Source organism: Ptychodera flava, chromosome 12 (assembly GCF_041260155.1).
Source record: "Ptychodera flava strain L36383 chromosome 12, AS_Pfla_20210202, whole genome shotgun sequence".
In the NCBI taxonomy this organism is placed as follows: Eukaryota; Metazoa; Hemichordata; class Enteropneusta; family Ptychoderidae; genus Ptychodera; species Ptychodera flava.
In genome coordinates this window covers 42,595,401-42,617,623 of record NC_091939.1, presented here as the reverse complement: position 1 = coordinate 42,617,623, position 22,223 = coordinate 42,595,401, and the positions used below count along the sequence as shown (strand labels likewise).

The window sequence follows — 22,223 nt, the reverse complement described above, 5'->3', positions numbered from 1 at the left end:
TTACATGTGTTCATAGTTGCACAGAGGCGATCAGTATTAAAGCTTAATATTTGCTGCGGTATTGTCTATCACAAATATAAAAAATAAAATAAAAATAAATGAAGTTTGCAGATGGTAGACATAGGCCCAAGCAATGTATGAACGTGAGCGTGGGTTTGCAGTGCTAAATAGTTCATTCACAGTGTGATAATTAATAGACAGTAAAAGCTGCTATGATGTGATTGAGGCGATCGAGCTACAAACTGCTAAAAAGGGTATTCTGATGATTAACAATGCTGTTTCATGAGTACACTATAGGCAGCCACAAAAGATTCCTATGAAAATGTTTTCTTTGCCTATCAGGTTACTTTTTGAGCCAATGATAAATTAATCCGTAAGAAAATTTAAAATTAAATTCATGGCAGCAACGAAAATCTCTAGAAAATCGGCCGTAGTCCACGAAGGAAATAATAATTGATAACAATAACATTTCATTGCTTGCTTTTATTATAGGATTTACATCACGTCTGTGACAATATTTGACCTTACAAATTATCTCATCGACAATTATTTCCAAAAACATCATTTTTACTTTGATCAGTGCAGTTACTAAATCGCCGACTTTGAAGTTTTAAGACAAGGGAATAAATCTTGTAAATCCATTTTCATTATTGTTATTGTGTTCTCAACCCATGGATGCATGTCCGTGCACGTAATACGTGTAACCTCAACTCTCCAGAGAAACACACGTGAACACAAGTTTACACAGTTGAACTGATGCGTTGGTTTTCGTATCTCACTCTGTCGCAAAGAATACAATTTTCATTGAAACTTGGGTCCCGTAAAACCGAAAAGGCACACTATAGATTTACGGTAGTAGTACCTTTGTACGATACACAGTTGTAACTTGTAGCACGGCGGCATATGGGAATGCTATACGTAGGGTTTCGCCACTATATTCCTGCTATATTCTGACATCGTGTCGCGACTTAGTCATGGCCACAGGAGCTCTCAATGTACTGTTGCTTGGATAGTCGATCGAACGCTCTAGGTTTTTTCAATGAACTTTCCGTCAGTGTACTTTTTAAACGCTTTGAAGTCCGCTGTACTTCATGCTAGTTACACTGCAGCGATCGCGAGGACTTTGTACCGGAAGTAATAGTATCACGCATGATGACATCATAGATCATGTGAAGACTTCGTTATGATTGGTCAGATTGGTAAAACAATCAAAGGTCAAATCTCAGCGGCAATTTTTGGACAGTTACGACCTTTGAATTACTGAGTAAATTGTCGCTGATTTTTCCCTACAAGTTTGACAAAATTTCGCGTAAATTTGCTGTTTGACATCGTCGTGACGACTTCATACACGCTAACTATGTATGTAAAACCTATAGGCAATGTTTACGACGCGTAAAAAAGTCATGTCGTCATGATCAGCTTGTGGAGATCGATCGGCTCGTCGATTTGAACAATGATCACCATAACATCCCCGTGGATCTAGGTGATCGTTTAAACTTCGGTAAGTACATTTTCGATTCGCCTTCTCTGCGACGTGAAGACGTAGTTTTTTACTGTTTTTGTTCGGCGCAATTCTCGAGTGATACAGTTCAATTGTATGAATTCTAATAAATTGGTATAGCTCGTGAGGTTGAACGTAGAGTGTACAACGATAGAGGGACCGTGGTACAGTGTACACAAAAATGGAAGTACATGCCGATACTATTATCTACAATAATATACTTCTCTCTTGCATTGGCAAAGGTAAAACTTTTGCTCATGTATATAATTTCCCTCAATGTACGATATAAAAGGACAGATATAAAAACAAAGAAAGAACAATACATGTAGGAATTGTTGGATACGAATTAAGTTCTCAAACTCTTGACCGAGTCTGGTACCTGCTACATGTACATGTATTCCAAAACGTACTTCTCTATGACATCAATATACATCTGTCTGCTTATAAGATCATTCTGAACGTGTGTCCTTAAAATTGAAGTTAATTTTAAAATTTTCATTAACGTATTTTGACATTTGTTTATATGTAACCTGTAGATATTTTGCTGGCATATTGTAAGGGGAATCAGTAATTAATTTACAATATTTCATAACAATATTTCATTGAAGTTCTACATGAACTCTTACATCACAAAATATGCATACAATATTCTATTGCATTTAATGCTGCAACCTTTTGATAAGCAACTTAGATATAAGCTCAGTACAAAGACCTACCTTTTTTCTAACTATGTTTCAATTTGGCTTTAGAAAGTTCATGTAGGTATGCAATGAAGCGTACTCAAACCAAGCGAGTTTTGCATGGTGAAGTCTACAATCTTAACGGAATAACTGCAGGGGATAAATCATCTGCAAATTAAATTTTGTTTTATGCCAATGATTCTACTACTTTCCTAGCTTGAAGCAAATTGCAAGTTGAACAGATTGATACGAGACTACTGCTATAAATCACATTTTGTCATTCACAAGTTGAGGGAACATTTTCTTTATTTTATGAATACATGCAAATTTCACAGTCTTCAATGTTTGATGGCTGTTGAACGAGTCAAAATTTTCAACTCCAACGAGGATTCTAACTTGCATACATAATTTTGTCATAAGTTTGATAAACTTTATATCTGACTTGAACTTTTTATATTTTTTGCAGCTTACACATAGGACAACTTCAAGATGACAAGTCAAGCAATAACCAAAGCTGTAACAGACAAGTACAAGTCTTTCAGAATAATCCGTCGTTGTGACAATATGAAGTTAAGGACTTTACGGACACTTGAACATTTTTTATATCGGTCATGTTGATTGGCTTTAAAAATATGGTGGATTAAATTTTATTCCTACCAAATTTTTAGCCCTTGCATTCTTTTGGGGGGGCAGCAGAGTGGTGTAGGTTGTGAGATGATGGCTTGGTAATGGCTGATTTTCAGCAGCAGTGATAAGTTTCAGGTTGTTGGAGTAAATGTTAGTCAGATTGCAGAAGGTAGGTTGATTTTTGTATGGCAGAGCAGCAGCTAGCCTGCCTGGCAGAGCAGTAGCTAGCCTGCCTGGCAGAGCAGCAGCTAATCTGCCCAGCAGAGCGGCAGCTAACCTGCCCGGCAGAGCGACAGCTAACCCGCCCGGCAGAGCGACACCTAACCAGCCCGGCAGAGCGGCAGCTATAACCGTCCCGCAGAGCGACAGCTAACCTGTCCTGCAGAGAGACATAATCTTTCCGGGAGGGATCCAGCAAACCTAATTTGAATAGCAATGCCACGCTCTCCCGGAAAGATGGTCCTGGAGAGCTCCTGGACCACTGCGGGACCTTTTCTGGAGAGCTCCCGAAAATCTTGTCGGGAAGGCTAAATTTTCATAAGGGTTGTCACTGCCTCGTTTGTACAAAACAGTGATGTCAGATTGTAGCCACCCCATACCAGAAACTTTGTGTCTTCACCTAATAAGAGATTCACCATTGCTTTACTATGAAGGGGTGACATCATTGCACCTTTTCCTGTCAGCCTTTGTACACTGGTCAAGTCAGCATCATTGTCATCGACCAAAAAATCCAGCCTGTACAGCTCTTTTGACAATGGCCAAACACTTTCTTCCACCCATCGACCTCCTCCTATAGTGTATATTGACATCATACCATTACCTGAAAATATTAGAGAAATTATTCAACTACTTGTTTGATTGATTGATTTCCAACTAAAATGTAAGGGAAGTTAATACTACATATAAACAGCAAAACATGAAATTGAATGTAATGAGAAAAAATAGACCAAGTACTAGATACTGATAATAATAATACAAAAACATTAAAAACCTTTCAATAATCTCCTCTGTTTTGAAAAAGTCCATTATTTCATAAATTTTCTCATTCTAAGTCTTTTACTTTTCTAATCTTGGACTAAATTGGAAGAAGTTAAACATCACATTTCAAGTACAACATCACTGAAGGGAATCTCACAGAAGGGAAACATCACATTTCAAGTACTAGTTGCATGTCAAGTGTTTTGAAAATGCAGAAAGTAGAAATAACATCTGTAAGAAAAATAAAACAGCTCTGGAATTCAGAAAAGCCTTCATTATATTGAACGCATAAAAATGTATGCATATAATTATGAAAACACTATCACGTAAGTCTTTGTTTGTTCAAGTTCATGGCGTGAAAGAAAATTACAGATCCTTTGTTCCAAGGGAATGCATAGAAAATGAACAGAAGAAGTTGTTAATGTCTTTCAGTCTACTTAATAGCATAGTCTTTCTTTTGTCAAAACAACTAACTCACTCACCATTATCTCTGATTGTACTCATGTGTCATTCTGCAGGATAATACTGCATTTCAAAAATCTTTTTCAGGTCATTTTCCTTTGATCTCCGGTGCCTTTAATAACCGGGATAAAACGATATGTGGGAGAGGTCAGTCGTCATAGCTGTACACCAAAAATCAAATCCAATTGTAATGTACAAGATTTGAAGTAGGCACTCGGTAACTTGCTTTCTCATGCAAATGATGAATCTAAATAGGCAGGAATTCAATTTTTCATGTATGCCAAATGGCCACTGCAGCAAGCCAGGTACACACGCGATGGTCTACGAAAGGCATATGCTAAAAACGTTCTATTGTAAGTCCAGGAAACCAAACTTTAAATCTGACGTCATGGTAACTTTTGCGCATGCGTGAATCCGCCATCTTGGATTTTTACATTTCGCTTGTCAGAATGTGTTTTATACTTTTAAGAAAACCCAATAAAATTATTAAATACAAAAACCTGTACAGGTATTGAACAAATTAGGAAAGAGATGGTAAAGAGGTAATATTGGGGTTCAACAGACTTTGCAATGTTTATCTTCTACATGTACTTCACTTTTGATGCATGGATTCCCATACTAAAAAAGTATTTAGAAAAAGATAATTACTTTTCTACATGTAACATAAGTCTCAAATTGCCATTTTAAGTCACAGGGATCACTTTGGGGCGCGATAACGCAATATTTACGCTAAAAAATCAGAAAAATCGCATTCAGAAAAATCAATTGGGCAAAAAAGTCGCGCCGATAATTCAAATGGAGCATACGTGATACCTTTACGCTATCTAAATTCATCGGTAATATTTGGCAGGTTTTCAGTACAGAACCACTCATTGTGTCGCCGTAGAGAGCGCTATAATTACGCTAGAAAAAAGCTGTTGCAGAGTTACCCGTTTCAACTGCGTTTGTGATTGGTTGCAAACAGGAAGTTTTGCGTACATTGACAAATCATTGGAGTCGCTCAAAATGGCGCTTACGAAGGAATATTCGTGTCCAGTACGAGTGGTAGTGCGAAGAAAAAATGAAAATGCACTATTCTGGACTACTGTACTTCCGTTACTCCTGCACTAGAAAGTATGGATTCGATCGCCTCCGATTAAAACTACACTCAGTGTGACAGTTTTAGGACAAGGTAGTGAATTTCGCCTAAAGTCGTTTCATAAATGACGATCACAACAAAATCTTATTATCATACCTTTCGAAACTTCATTGTGTTTATCCTCAAACTGTTAACACCGACAGAAGTGGCATTTAGGGGGTCATAGTTGCCAAATTGTTGCCCCCATGTTGAGTGCATGTAATCGGACTGCTATCGCAGTAATCGGACGTCATATTTTGAATGTGATAAGGGGCTCAATATTGATATTTTGAAACTTGGAACGGCGAACCCCGATTTTCAATTTCGATGTGTTTAGAAAACTATATGGAAATATTTCTTGATAATTAGTTACGTTTAATCCATGGACGACGCAACTATATTTCAACGTGTATAGCGCTTAGATATCGGACACGGGCTGTCCCTGTGTGTTGCGTTTGACACCTCGTATCGTACGGTGTGGCTAACTTCACCAAGTTTGTAGCCCGAAATAGCTTCTACCAAAAATTAAAGCTGCAAGCAGCGTTGGCGGTGCCCAAGCCTAATATTACATATACACACAAAAATTGACCTTGAAATCGGCTATTTGAGAAAAGATTTTTATCTTATAGTACTCCTCATGTACCAAAATTCGGCCCTCTTACCCTATTTGTGAGCCTAGAATTAGATATGCACATAGTTAATAAGGTCTGGGCACAATTGAGATTGGTAGAGTCTTTTACTTCTTGTTAAGAAGGAAATTGAACATGATTTCATAGTTACTGTTGGTTTTACTAGTAAAAGTAAGTTTTACGCAAAATCCATTATGGCGGCAAAACCGCTTGACAGATCAAAATGTCTTTTGCAAGCATGAAAGAGATCACTTCAAGGATGACATAAGTAAAATTTCGACTCAATCGGTGGTTTAGTGTTGGAAAAGTAGATTTTTGAAGATTAAATTGGTATTTTTCGAAAATCCAATATGGCGGACAAGTCACGTGACCGATCCAAATGTCTTTCGCAAACTTGAAAGAGATAACTCTAAGGATGACATGAGTAAAATTTCAGCTCAATTGGTGTTTTAGTTCCGCAGAAGAAGATTTTTGAAGATTAAATTGGTATTTTTTCGAAAATCCAATATGGCGGCCAGATCACGTGACCGATCGAAATGTCTTTCGCAAACTTGAAAGAGATCACTCTAAGGATGATATGAGTAAAATTTCAGTTCAATCGGTGTGTTGGTTCTGGAGAAGAAGATTTTTAATGATTAAATTGCGATTTTCGTAAAATCCAAGATGGTGGCCAAATCACGTGACCGATCCAAATGTCGTTTGCAAACTTGAAAGAGATCACTCTAAGGAAGACATATGTAAAATTTCAGCCTAATCAGTGTTTTGATTCTGGAGGAGAAGATTTTTGAAGATGAAACTGCGATTTTTGCAAAATCAAATATGGCGGCCAAATCACGTGACCGATCGAAATGTTTTGTGCAAACTTGAAAGAGATCACTCTAAGGATAACATGAGTAAAATTTCAGCTCAAACGGTGTTTTGGTTCTGGAGAAGAAGATTTTTAAAGATTAAAAGGGTATTTTTCGAAAATCCAATATGGCGGCCAAAGTCACGTGACCGCATGCAATTTTATTTACAAAATCTCAAGACCTTAGGTCATGCTTGCTATGTACAAAAATTCAAATTGACCAGACCCCTAGATCATCAGGAGAAGCCGTTTAAAGGTTTTTGGAAAATCCAATATGGCCGCCAGGTCACATGACCAATAAAAATTTCAAGGGTCAGGTGCACCACTTCTCATTGGCCCCCATCATTGTACCAAGTTTGAAATGTTTAGCATAGGCGTTATTCAAGTTCTAGGCTGGCAAAAAATTGACACAAGAAGAAAGAAAAATTCCAACGAAACCAATAGGTGCCCAAGCTTGGGCTTGGGCACCTAAAAATCCAAACGAGACGGCAGCGTCACCTGACTTAATATGCTGTAGCATGACTTGTAAAACGCTATCAAAAGGGAGCAAAGTAGTATAACGAACAGCATGTCATTAAATGTCTGAAAACTGAGGTCGTCCGAAAAACTGTCTCACTGAGTGTATTGTTATGCAAATTAACCAATCTGCAGAAAATCAGGGAAAGTTAGGTCCGGTCCCACAGACTTTGAAATTCTCCCCCCGTTTTTTTTCATGTGCGATTTTATCTCATGCCGTTCTTGAGTCAGGGTAATCCCTGAGTCAGTCAATAATTTGTATTCAGGTGAACAATGTTTTCAGCTGAAATAAACCAGTCTGAGAATTCTTTATTATCTCACTCGTCATTGCACACGATTTCTCAAGCATATGCTTTTCTTAGAAGTTAATAAATTCGGCAAGTCAATATTAAAACAAGTAATCCATTGATCATCTGATGCATAGTTGTTTGTTTTTACTCAACAGGCTTGTTTGGAAAGACAACTAAACATTCTGGCTGCAAACTGGTCAAAACTGCAATGACTGCCTGTCTATTTGAGCAATACATGTACACCATTATGATAGTCTGAATAAAACATTCTGTCCTGATTCATAATGAGTCACAAGAATACAGGCAACCCTTGGACTTTACTTACACAGGGGGGCCCTGCTATCAATCCATTTGTACAGATATAAACAGACAAGATATACCATTTACACAGAAAAATGAGAACGAGTGAAAAACCCTTAAGTGTATTCGTTTAGTTATGAGCTCTACCACTTTGGTCTACAGGTAGACATGCAGAGATGGATATAGACAGATGGACAGACTGACAGACTGAAACGCACAGAGACAGCAAGAGTTATGACATTGGCCCCATAATGATTGTGTCTTGTGCCTGGTGACTTTTTAATCTTTCATAAATCTCTAAATCTCTATGTTGTAAACCTGGTAATATGTATGTGCATTTTCCTTTATCGTTCCTTTCCTATTTCACTGATCATGGAGATATACTGTGCAATACTTTCTCAACATTTACAACTTTGATGAATATTGATATGTTCTCTGGACAAATTCCAGGAGCATGCACATTTCAGACAATGGTTCTAATTTTCTGCAATATTATTTTAGCTTTACTTTACCAAGACAACACAACACTATCTATTTCCTATGAGTTAAAGAGCAACGTTGTGACATTAAGATTTTGCATGGTTTAATAGTCAATGTCAAAACTACTTGTTTCAACTAAATTAGCATTTCAAATGGGAAATTATTATCAACAAGACATGAATACTATAAGTACCATGATGAAGAGAAGTTTGGGCCTGCCAGGTAACTCAGAAACCCTACCGGCACAACAAAATGCATGCGCAGTGCTGTGTACACATAAACTAGTACATGGCTTCATTTGGTTGATAGTCAAATGGATCTCTCATCATTGCAGAGAATTGTAATTTGAGATTCACACTTTTAAATGGATCAAACAGAAATGGCACTGCAAAGTGGTTGTTTGGGAACACTAGCTGGCAAAACAACAACAGCAAAACAGTGACTACCTATGCAGTGACTGATTGCACAAGTTCATTCACAGCCACACCAGTCTAGCTGAAACTTTTGAAGCATAAGAAACATTTGAATGCAGAAACTGACAGAGACAATTAAATCAGTCTCATGATTGAAACTGATGGTAATATTCAGACAACACTTGAAGAAAAGGTTCAAAAGTCGCATATACACAACGAATCTCCTTGAAGACATTATAACATAACAGTACAGATGGAATCTGTACACATTGCATTGAAGAGTATAACAGTAGGGAGATTGAAATCTACCAAACAACATACCGGTACTGGGAGGGTATTCCATGAATGAGAAAACCATTTGAATAACCACCGTTTGGATAAAAGAATCGGTCTTTAAAATGAAGTCATGAGACTGCCCTCTACTGGGTGTATGTGAGAACACTGACTTGGAACACTGAACTGTCATGACCCTAAGAAATGAAATGAACTGAACATTAACTTCTATTATATTATACCTGTATATTGATGTCCCAAATACAGCAATCTGATTGGTTGAGACGCGAAAAGAACCATGGTATATTGGCGATATCGGCTGGCATGCCCGCGAGCTCTCAGCGTGAGCAAAAATCCATTTTTGACGTTCGACGCCAGAATTTCAATATACTATTATAATTATGATATAATAGCAATAAATCACACCCAGCTACAGTATGCCACTCAATTCACGTCATACCGGTATATGCACTCACTATCGCTCATGTATATATGTTGTGAACTGATCAAAATCTACCATCACTGGGTGTGCTTTATTGTGTAAATATGTGGACTGGCACTGAACCCTGAAAATGAACTTGGAACTTTGAACACTGAACCGTTAACATAATCAAAAGAGCATGAGTATGAATTTTATGCTCTTTTTAAACATGAAAGTTAAAGCAGTTTTTGATAGCGTGATATAATGTACTGGTGAAAGTGTAATTTTCAATTATTTTATTTGGAAAAGTCTGGAACAACTATCTTAGCAAGATAGATTGAGTGTACAAGGCACACAGAGTAGTTAACAATGCAAACCCAAACTTCTGTGTGTCATAATGTTTAAAAGTCACAAATTTTAGAATGTATTCTAATAAAGTCTCTGGCTGACATTTGAACTCACTGGTAGTGTTAATGGTTTTGTAATCAATTGGCCAGAGCAACTGAGGAGGTCAGGCTGTGATATCAATTTTCTCCAAACTGTGCTTGCCTTTATTAACTTGAAAACTGACGCCTTCCAAAATCAGAGACATTTCTACCTTCAGCAGAGACACTTCATGTCACTGGACTCCATACAGATATTGCACTGTCTCTCACCTTAGTGTTATGTTTCACTGTATGTAGCTAGCCAATGTTTATTATTTGACTGAAGTCCCAATTGAAAACTAGCCGTATATTCTATAGAATTTGACAATTGTGTCTCCCGACTGCTTGCTCAGACCACGGTCCGTGGAGGGACTGTGCTCAGACCTGGTAATAATTCCACACATAATTGTTGAGCTGTACATGAGCTTTCACTTTTAACACTACACTAGGAGAACCCTACAGCTTATTGTGTGATTGGATCAGTACCGGTATACTTTTCAATAGGGGTTGATTGGTAGGGCAAATCAGCTCTGGCTAGTTATAGTCATGAATATTTCTTTATGTGGTCAGACCTATGGGTATGTGGCAATGGTATTTCAAGTCACACAGAACCTTGAAAGTTGTTTACTTGTTCAAAGAATTATCAGGTATATGCAAAGCCACTGTCACCATTACAGAGCTATTATTGCTCTCTAACATTTGTGACTTCATTTAAATGACACAGTGTATTGTAGACTGAGTGCACTATGGTATGCCTACAGTTTGCATTGCCTACAAAGGTAGCATTATAAATATACTGCATTAACAGTAAATTTACTTTGTACTTGTACACACAACATTTTCTCTACCAAAAAATTTCTAAATTCTCTTGACTACTTCTCTGGATCAAGTCAGATTCGCTAAACATTTTCTTATCATATGATTCCACAGCAATAATACAGAATTGGTCAGAGGTATGTTGTCAACTGAGTCAATCTCATGACATACATGTACATGTACATCCGCGATGTCTTAATTTGTTGCCTCAACTCTATCATTGGTGCTCTGAAGTCAAACTCGCAAATTTTTGTGCCTTCCATTGTTATCACCATCAGATCATTTATCACATCTTCGCTCAGACAACTACCGGTATACGTTTCGATGTTTTAATCGTGTTGTGGGTACTCGCGAACCCACATTCACATGGGACAGATGAGACTGATATCACGGCTGCAATTCTGGCTGACTTTGTCGCCATGGAAACATGGAAACGTTGAAACATCACTGCTACTCGATGCCTGGCTAACGTCGCTTGATGTTTTTTTTCCTTCAACATTTTTCGATGGTGCAAAGAAACTGTCGACGGTCTTACGTTTGACATATTTTGGAAGTACTGACTAAACTGTAAATAGCAGTTGGAAAAAACTATCGTACCACCCTGATCAAAAGTGTAGGCCCAGTGTACGCATCAGGCACAATGGAAAAAAGAACATTTTTTTGAAATAAGGACAAACTCTATTGAACATGTTAGATTGTTATTGGTACAGCCTTGAAGGAAACAATTGACGCCATGTGATTTACAGGATGTAGGACAAAATGTTGCAAAATCATGAACATTTTTTATAAGCAAACATTTAATTTTTAGTCATAGATAAACTACGCATAGGAGGGAAACCACGTGTCCTTGGCATGTCTTTGTTATGGAGACTGCGTTTTTTTCAATGCGTATTGGATTCTGCAGACGTCAGTTTACTTTGCGTACTTCAAAGTAATTATGTGTGAAATACGCAGGATTTTGTTTTATCGGAAGTTTTTTGTCATGGTATCATAAATTTTGTCAAAACCTCCAGAAATTTATCATTTGTTTTATACTTTTTGAAATTATCATTCTGTAGGTCATCATGCTCAATGTTTCACGATTCAGCTAAATGTACATGTAGCAAGGAATTCATATATTTCACACTCTCTCAATATCACCCTTTGGGGCGCTCTTCAAATGGTTGGAAATGACCTCATTGACCCAACTGGCTTTGCATTAGCTCTATCAGCATAACAGATCCCAAAGGTCAGCTGACGTATTTACAAATGATAAAAAATGATGAAAACATGGCAGAAAATACGTCAAATCAATTTTAACCCTTTGAGTGCCTAAGTCAATTTTTGTCACCTTTATGAAATATAACCCAGACTATTTTTTTCAGGTCCAAACATTTTTTTTCAGATTTTTCCCAAAATTTTGACCCAAAACTGGCGTCTATGAAAAGTGCTGTCCATTTTGTCCAAAATTTAAGGAATTACAGAAAAATTCATTAAAAATTGGAAAAATTTTGCACTAAAATTTTGGTGGGAAAAATTTCAGCAGTCAAAGGGTTAACAACTTGACAAGGATTGTGACATCAGGTAAGGAAGAACTCAGTGCCACCACAGACTTTCCAAAATGCATCATAAAAATGTAGCATCAAAACAAATGGATGCAGCTCTGTGCAATATGTTTTTAGTTTACTGTAAGGTCGTCATACAACTAGTTCAAGAGTTTCAATGTCAGGATTCCTATAACACTGGTAGTTTATACCTTTTATGTATGTCAGTAATCTTCAGACTTAATTCTAGGATGCGCCATTACACAATTCGCGCAATAAAATCTCGAATCTACGTTTGATGCGCCACTAAGGGCGCAACATTATATGAATGGGTCGATCACGCAGAATTTACGTAGTTCATATATTCGCGTAGCTCCCTGAAGGTCATTACCTCAGTCCTAGTGTGACATGTAAAACAATTCAGTTACCCATCAACCTTTGCAATTAAATACCCACTACAGCATATATGGTGGTACATAGGAAGCTGGGTAGAAAGGACTAATGTAGGGGCAACGGTGTATTGGAGCCGTAAGCATGTTGCATGGCTGATGAATGTAAAACAACAGTACTGGCCGCTGCGTAATGGTGGAAAGCTAGTCGCCACTTGGATTTTAACGCCAGTATAGTTGATGAACCCAGGATGATCGGGCAGTCCCTTAAATTGAAGCGTTTGCAACGTCTACCATCCATACAAACGAAACGTTGAACACTGCAAGGAAAACATCCATGATCGTTTTGAAGAGCAATACATTTTAGGTCGGACACATCTCGTTTTCCAGAGTAGCAAGGTCTTGGCATAGAACAACACTGCTGTGTAAAACCCTTTTTCTAATACATACGAGTTATGTTTAAAAGTTGATGTATCGATCACTTTATTTAGGTCGTATGCAGTGTTCGCGCTAGGATTTTTTTCAAATTAGCCACGGTCTGCTGGTGTGGCTAATTGATGCAAAAAAACATTAGCCACAGCGAAAATTGATTAGCCACGCAAATATTTTACTAAAAACACAAAGATGTGCAACTGATGTGACTATGTTATTCAAAGTAAACAATGTTTGTGGTCTGCTTTTTCTGCAGTTTTTGCGTTTTAAACCGTTTCAAAGGTAAATAAATAAATAAATAAATAAATAAATAAATAAATGTTGGACGTCACTGGAACATTTCTAAACACACTTCATGAGCAAATCATTTTTTAGTCATAAACTCACTTGTTCCCGGGCAAGAAGACAAAAAAATTGCTAGCACAGCCAGTTTCAACTGGCCTGCCTGTGACTTGAGGTTTCACTGCCTGCTCTTCAGCTGCAAAATGTGAGGGAAAAATTGCGTCTGACATGAAGATTTTTTACATAAATTTACGAAACTTGTGTACCAAAAACTATAGCAAACTATCTCAAGAGATGTTAATGTTGTGTATGGGAACAGACTTGTTGTATGGGTCCAATACACCCAGCCACAGACTGGTTGGCACCCTCCCTTTAAACTTCCATGTTGATACTGATACTGTTGACAATGCAGCAGTTTTAAAAAACAATATCAAAAATATTCTTTCAGAATACTTGAAGTTGAGAGATTATATGAATTATCAAATGATGATACATGTAATAATTGAGTTCATGGCTTATTCTTATTATTTAGAGTTTACTCTGTATGTATAAACTTACTTTTGACATTCATGCAGAATATTCTTTTCTGATTTCTGGAGCTATGTTGTGGAACAGCTTTACGAAGAGTATCCATACCACTTTTCGTAATCTACAATATTCAAAAGGAAGAAAATTTTGTTAATGAGAATTGGAGAATTAAATGGCATAATTTTGATCAATCAATTCACTGCGTAGTGTTTTTGATTTAATATGCACTCTCTTCATTTTGTAGCAGCTTCATCCCCTAAAACTAAAGACCAAAATTTTGCTCAAACTTTCCTCAGACAAACATTCAACCATTCTCTTTCAAAATCCAGAATAAAAACCGGGGTCACCATGCAAAATTTGGTACTAGAGCTACAAATTACCCAATATTTTACAATATTTAAAATTCAAAATGGCCACCATCCCTGTGTTAACTCCATGGGGAAAAATAAAATTTTTGATTTTTAAATAAGGTGGTGAAAAGTTTTATACCAAGAGCTTTAACTCTTTGAGCACCAGAGTCAATTTTTGTCACCCTTATCAATTATACCTCAGTCAATTTTTGTCAGATTTTTGCAAAAATTTTGATAAATAACTGAGGCCAATGAAATGTTGTGTTAATTTGGTCCAAAATTATCAGAAAAATTACAGAAAAGTTCATAATAATTGGTAAAATGTTGGACTAAAATTTTGGTGGGAAAAAATACAGCACTCAAAGGGTTAAAATGAATCCCACAATCGGTAGATCAGAAAAGCATTGTACAAGTTTGAGAGTCTGAATATCTGTCCCCCAACATTTTTGTTGCATTGAGTATTTCACACAAAATACCCATGATTTCTAAAATGCTAGACTTTAGAAGGGATTTTTTTAACCTTTTGAGTGCCAAAGCAGATTTTTTGTCACCTTAAAAACATGTAACCCAGCCAATTCTTTGGATTTTTCCCAAAACATTTGATCAAAAACTGTAGTCAATGTAAATTGATGTCCATTCAGTCCAAAATTATCAAAAAAAATTACAGACATAATCATAACAAGCGACCTAGCGGCCGATATAGCTCCGCTGTATTTATGTAGAGAATAACTATTTTTGACACATGTTGATGAAGAAGGTGGAAATCTTTGATAGCTCAATGCAGTGGCCAGAAAAAAGTAGCTAAAATAGCTGCAAAAATACACAATCGAAGATTTCATCATACTTTGAATATATCACATCGGATCATCCCTAAGAACATGTCAACCAAAGCTATCTGATGAGTAGTTTTTTGGAGAATAAAATTTTCTGACCAAAAATGGCAACAATTGCCCCCAAAAATAAAATTTGCAGATTTCATCATAATTTCAAAAGATCAAATTTAGTTCATCTATAGAAACCTGTATACCAAATTTCAAAGCTGTTAGAGCAGTTATGTTATGTTATGTTATATCTATTTATTAAAGTGTCATGTGTGGTCTTAAACAGCTTGGTTGCCACACCCAGCCCCAAGGGCTTACAAGACACGAAAACAGTATATTTTGAGAAACACATTTTTTAACCAAAAATGGAAAAAATTGACCCAAAAATTCAAAATTGCAGATTTCATCATAATTTCAAAAAATATTATTTAGTTCATCTATAGAAACCTATCAGTCTGCCACAGAACCCCTGATTTGGGGGTGTGTCCGGTACCAGCAATTTGATTGGATCTAAAGCAATGACATTATGCATGGTACTTCTCACTATGGAAGGGGGATATTGCCAGTTACGTGTGATCCAAAAAAAATTATTAAGTGCTTCTAAACTATATTATTTCTCGCTTTCTCAGCTGCTAATTTATTTGAAACTCCTACTAAGTAATTGAATCGCAAATATTAGAAATATCTGTGCAATTACAAGCCAACCGTACTCACATTAGCATTCGCTTCGGCCCCACAATAAAAATGGTTTCCGCCAGCGCAGACTGTGGCGATGACCCGAATGACCCAAGCGCGTTCGATATACGCCACAAGTACCGCTGCGATATCACAGCTAGACAGCAACAATGATGAACTAAATTCAAATAGGTAGCGTTTCAGATAGCTACATGCCCAATCAAATGTTGAAACATTTTTTGACAGCATGTTGATTAATTATCAACGTAATTATCAATGCCCTCGAAAGCAATTGTGTTGTCTTTTTGCACGTTTCGCTCACAGACTTACCAGAATAAGTGATACAATATAATTTTCGTTGAAAGAAGAATTTTGTGATCGCTAGTGTTGCCAAGGGCTTTTGACACGTTTGCTAACAATGAACTGTATCAAATTATATCACAGCGTGTTGCATGGCCATGCATCATAAACTCAAGAGCTAAGTAATCATAATTATCTACTTTAAAATATACAATATTTCACCGACTTTTCAACACACACTGTTGAACGTGATAACCTACTTGATTATTAATTGAAAAAGACGATGAAAATACTCCGACTCGGCATGAAGGTATTTAATCAGTACCAGTCACTCACCAACTGGACTAGTTTGGCACCCGCTGGCACTACTAAAGCGCTCACGAACAAACAGGAGCCTACGTTATGTAGACATAATTCGTGCAAAAAACATCAAAACTTTCAGAATACAGTATTGAAAGTGATTTCTACAATAAAATGAAGACGGCAATGAAATATTCAGCAAAGATGAAGACGAGCTGGTGTTTCGTTCGGGGCTACTTGCGCGTAAATGATGAGTGACCTTGGTTAGTAATATATTCATTCACGTCGCCTTGTGTCAATAATAAAAGTAGCTGGCCAATGGCGGTTGCCAAAATATGTCATGTGACATTATTGTTGGGCGTGTCCTTAGGACATGCCAGAATTTCCCGCCAAATGCAATATGCCAAAAAAGAAGCATGTTCTGCCCATTTTACCTTATATAGAGGGTGATCATGCAAAATTTGAGTGTCAGAGTTCAGTAGGAGGAGACCAGACTGTGTTGCATATGCTATGATTGGATAGAACGGTGTTTACTGCCCTTAATTTGAGGAATTTGACATGTGTCACTTTACAATTTTATGACTGTCATCACGATCCGATAACGTTCTAAAGTTTGACAAGGGTACAGCCTAGATATTGATGGGCAGCTTGAAAGAGCATGTTGTCCGGACTAACCCACTGGAAATTCAACGGCATCGCTGTGTGTGTTTTCGTATTTCAGTGGTGTGTTGAAGTGGTTGAAATCGTACAGAATTTTACGTTTTTACTTGAAATTCGAGTGTCTTCAAACCAGTCGTCGCATCAGAATTCCACTCAATTTTACAACGTAGGTTTTTAATGTCAACGGTATTACACGCTGATGACAATATTGTGCGTATTTCATTTTTGGACACAAAAGTACACGCTCGCGAAAATGTACTGCTCCAACCCCCGGAAATAGTGCATGTTGGATTCTACTGTTGACAGGCCAGTAAAAGTATGCAAGCATGACCACCAACAGGTTCCTTCCGATGGCGGCATGTTACTGTACATGATTCTACTCTCTGGTTCAAAACTAAATAAACGCTGTGATCTGTACGACCTCTTAAAAATCCGTAAAATCAACGATTTTGACGAATTTACCATCTGTGGTTTCTGGCGGTTTTACGAGACAATGACGCATTCGATCACCGAGCTGACCCATTCACCATTAGTCAGAAAGGTATCGATCGTAATCGTACACGTGTCTTCGCATATCGTTCTTTGGAAACAAAAGTACACGTTTTTGAAGTTGTTTATTGCAAAATAAGCTATTTTTAGCGACCGGATTTTAAAAAATGATCATGGCAATAAAACTGGGTAATTTTGTGACATATGGCTTTGATGGTATTCTTTCGAACTTGGGCCACAACGTCGGAATAGAAATAAACACGGAGCATCGCGAATTCGTGTTGAAATGCCGAGTTGAGAGAGTTGTTGTTTTCCACTGATCAGCGAGTCTCGCCGAGAACGCCATTTTGGCCCAAATTACCCATGATACAATGGTACCGGAAATCGGGGGTTCTGTGGCAGACTGTATATACCAAGTTTCAAAGCTATCAGATGAGTACATTTGGAAATACACATTTTTTGATCAAAAATGGCAAAAATTGCCCCAAAAATACAAAATTACAGATTTCATCAGAAATTCCATATATATTACTTAGCTCATCTGTAGAAACCTGTATACCAAATTTCAAAGCTATCAGACCAGTACTTTTTGAGAAACACATTTTTTGACCAAAAATGGCAAAAATTGCCCCAAAATTACAAAATTGCAGATTTCATCATAATTTCCATAAATATCATTAAGGTGATCTGTAGGAACCTGTATACCAAATTGCAAAGCTATCAGATGAGTAGTTTTGGAAATACACATTTTTTGACCAAAAGTGGCAAAAATTGCCCCAAAAATACAAAATTGCAGATTTCATCATAATTTCAATAAATATCATTTAGTTTATCTGTAGGAACCTGTATACCAAGTTTCAAAGCTATCAGATGAGTACTTTTGGAAATACACATTTTTTGACCAAAAATGGCAAAAATTGCCCCAAAAATACAAAATTACAGATTTCATCAGAAATTCCGTATATATTACTTAGTTCGTCTGTAGAAACCTGTATACCAAATTTCAAAACTATCAGACCAGTACTTTTAGAGAAATACATTTTTTGACCAAAAATGGCAAAAATTGCCTTAAAAATGCACAATTTGAATAAATCTGAAATAGATCATCCCTAGGGACATATGTACCAAATATCAAAGCTATCTGACTGGTAGTTTTGAAGAAGAAGATTTTTAAAGATTTTTTTACCAAAAATGACAAAAATTGCCTTAAAAATACAAATATGCAAATTTCACCACGATTTGAACAAATCTGACTGAAGTCGCCCTAAGTTAAACTGCATATCAAATTTCAAAGCAATCGGACAAGCGGTTTCAGAGAAGAAGATTTTTTTACCAAAAACACCAAAAAATGCCCCAAAAATACAAATATGCAAATTTCACCATGATTTGAACAAATTTAAGTAAAGTCACCCCAAGTGAGCTGCATGTAAAATTTCAAAGCAATTGGACTTGCGGTTTCAGAGGAGAAGGCAATTGTTGACGGACGACGACGGACGACGGACGACAACTGAAAATCAACCTATTTGATAAGCTCCGCGTCGCTGACAGTGGAGCTAAAAATGGATAAAATGTTACACTAAAATTTTAGAGGGAAAAATTTATAGCACTCAAGGGGTTAAAAATGGGACCATGTTTATATTTAGTCTAGGCCAACAATTTTATTTGGAAACATTTCCCGGCGGTGGATCTGAAGAAAGATCCCCTCCCCATGACTGATTTTATTGATACGGGCCTTTAAGAGCAGCAAATATGAATTCAAAATTCATCAGCATTCACAGGAAAGGGAATCACCAGTTGTAAAAGCTCGTGATTGTGCATATAATCACTATCTGATTACATATTGCGCATATGTATTATTCCACACTAGGCGCTTTGCTCATTGCTTCTTGAAGCCCCTATGTGACTGAATTTTCTTGTTTGACGCTCAGACGCATGAGAAAATGAATAACAATTAGTGAAATCCTTAAAAACGAATGCAAAGGATAGTGAACTTGTATAAAGCTGCAGCTGTCTTCATTCATGCAAACTCATACGGTGTGGGAATGGTGTTTTTTAGGTAAAGTGGTCGAGATACCTTTGGCACAGCAACTGTAGCTGCAGTACAGTAGCTCGAGGTTTTGCCTGGGTTTTTGGGTCGGACGGCAAAACCAGATACGGCAGATACGGGTTTTGCCGTCCGACCCAAATACCCAGGCAAAACCTCGAGCTACTGTACTGCAGCTGTGCTGGTAATATGTCGAATGTGTTTCCGACTTTTGTCTTCGACTCGGACGAGACCGTGATTCATTGATCTATTTTCGCGACCTTTAGGAAAAGCGCAGTGTCAGTATTATAGTCCCTCTAGACTTTCTCATCTCAAATGATTCGCTTAAAGCTTCTAAATTGTAATTGAAAAGGCATATATATGTATGATACATACCGACCCTCGATAAAAGTGGACGTGACAGACACTACAGCCCGCGCCCGCAGAGTTCTGGCTGATCAGAACTACATGAATTTCGGAAGATCATCGGCTTACAGAGGGTAAACAGGAACATTGTAGAATTGTGAATTCATTACAGAGTCCACCATCACCTTTTCAAGTCTGGGAACGGATCTCTCTTCTCTGTAACACAGTGTGAGACACGATAATGACAGATTCACACCTCCGCATGCAGAACAGTGTGAACTTTATATATGGATATACCAGCGCATGCGCATACTATATGCTCGTAAAATGCGCTTGCGCGCGCGTGCAGCCAAAGGGGGTTGCTTAAATATCCGTCCCCAGGGGTGGGGCATGTTGGGCGGGGGTAGGGGTGTCTCGGTCTCAGCGAAGTCTTCTTCTTGCTATCGCAGTATGAATTCTACCTCAGACAATCAAGAAACAAATAATAGGGCTCGTTTGTCTTCGAAAACGACAAAGTGACAACCTCAGGTGCAATTGGGTACGAGTTGCTGCGCATCTTGGACGAATGGAGCATGTCTAAGGCCAATAAATAAATAAATAAATAAATAAATAAATTGTGCTGTTCCAACATGGTTTTCAAAAAAAGGGTAGGTAGGTCGGCAGGATTTTTTTTCCAACATTTTTCTATTTTTAAATATGCATTTTTCAGGCGTTCAGGGCCGCGGTCAAATACTGGCCTACAACATTTCCAGAAAATGTATCACACATATAAGGGGGGGGGGGGGGTGATAAAAGACATCCTCGTTCAAACAAAAATCAAATGCCAAGTAACGAACGCGTGATTTTACGGGCTTTTTCCTTTCTTTTTTTACTTCCGTGTTTACGTAGCTCTAAAAATTTTCGGCAGGTAAAAATGGGGTAGGTCGGGTTATCGGAAAAGCACAATTTGTTTTTGTTCGGCCTAAGCTTAAACAATACGCATATCGAGGACATCGCCATCGAGAATTTATAAATAAGAGAGCCTTCAGTTATTATGACGGAGTGCCGGGTGGGAGGAACTGAGAGTGATCATCCATCAGGTAAAATGTGGATCCCGACCCCCCCCCCCGTTGCCCCTTTCTAAAATATGACTTTCCCTCTGATGCCCTTTCAAAAATGAGACACCCCCTCCAAACTCAAAAGTTCGAAATGTGTATATATTAGCTTGATAGAACTACTGGCTTTGTTATAGGGCCAATTACAAGTAAAGATATTAATATAAGGCCATTTGCTGTAAAAAGTTGTCATACATTAATAGTCCAGTCATTTTAGGGTTTAACCTAGGACTAATTGCAACAGAAATTATTTCTTCACCATGACCTTTGGAAAGGTCTCACTAATGACATATTAAAAGTATAGGAAAATCTAAGGGGTGCAAATCGGTTAATTTGCATTATTCAAATTAGCTATATATCGCCTTTAAAATAACTGCTATACTCACATTTTGGGCATGTAAACTGAATTCAAGTGACTTTTATCATTGCAACACAATTTAGTAAGGTTCAACAGTTATTTTCTAAATGTCTTGAACAATAAAGATTATGCAAATTAAGTAATTTGCATATATTCGCAGTTTTTCCACTACTTCAGACAAAATGAATGTTTAAGCTCATATTTAAACAATTTTTTTTCTCTATGAAATTGTTAAGGTTTTGCAAGAATTACCTAAAACAAATGAGGTTGACCTAACTTGCATGCTAATTATTTTAATACAAAAGGCCTAATTTGCATAATTGACACAAACGGTCTTCTGAATGCAATAAGCCTACAATAGCTTCCATTGACATTTTCTGGTTATTCAGAAATGCAATGAATAAAGAGAAGAGTTTCAGAGCATTACTGTTTAAATAAAAGGAATCAGAATTCTTTCTTTGGATATTCTTCTTTCTTTTACGACGATAAGGTTATTCATAAGGTTATTCATAAAAAATCATTGGACGTGTTCAATAATTTGACATCAATTGTCATTTTCAGTCATTTTCTCCTACAACATGTTCAATTGCAGTAAAATTTTTGAAGGAATATTTTATGCTTTTGGTCACTATCTTCAATGATGATGGAAATATTCAGTTACTAATAAATGGTTCACCACACTTAACGGTTGTGCCTGTGAATCATCTTTCTCATTATTAAACTATCATTAGTATAAACACGAACATCATTTGAATCACCATGATGGTAGTGGGGATGACAATTATTATGATAGTCATTATCATATCAAAATTTCTTCCTCTTCCTCTCTGTTTACATCTTCCTCTAGGTGGTTCATTT

The 22,223-nt window shown here is 37.2% G+C and overlaps 1 protein-coding gene and 1 long non-coding RNA gene across 2 annotated transcripts; one reads left to right on the top strand and one right to left on the bottom strand.

Moving 5' to 3' along the window:
- The first annotated feature begins 1,080 nt into the window (after positions 1-1,080).
- Positions 1,081-2,842, top strand: LOC139145945 (uncharacterized). The gene is made up of 2 exons (XR_011555059.1): positions 1,081-1,501; positions 2,648-2,842. It is a non-coding gene; the product is annotated as an uncharacterized lncRNA (long non-coding RNA).
- A 475-nt stretch (positions 2,843-3,317) lies between these two features.
- Positions 3,318-20,184, bottom strand: LOC139145948 (uncharacterized). The gene is made up of 3 exons (XM_070717400.1): positions 20,099-20,184; positions 13,960-14,050; positions 3,318-3,628 (listed from the first exon to the last, which is right to left on the bottom strand). The coding sequence occupies exons 2-3, from the start codon at positions 14,033-14,035 to the stop codon at positions 3,336-3,338; spliced, it is 369 nt and encodes a 122-aa protein (XP_070573501.1). The 5' UTR covers positions 14,036-14,050; positions 20,099-20,184; the 3' UTR covers positions 3,318-3,335.
- Between the last annotated feature and the right edge of the window lie 2,039 nt (positions 20,185-22,223).

What these genes read in the sequence shown, in the direction of transcription:
- LOC139145948 (XM_070717400.1), bottom strand. Translation starts at nt 14,035, where the DNA reads ATGGATACTCTTCGTAAAGCTGTTCCACAACATAGCTCCAGAAATCAG. An exon ending in ATTCTGCATGAATGTCAAAA is followed by an intron (nt 3,629 to 13,959) that starts GTAAGTTTATAC and finishes TAATATTTTCAG; the next exon opens with GTAATGGTATGATGTCAATA.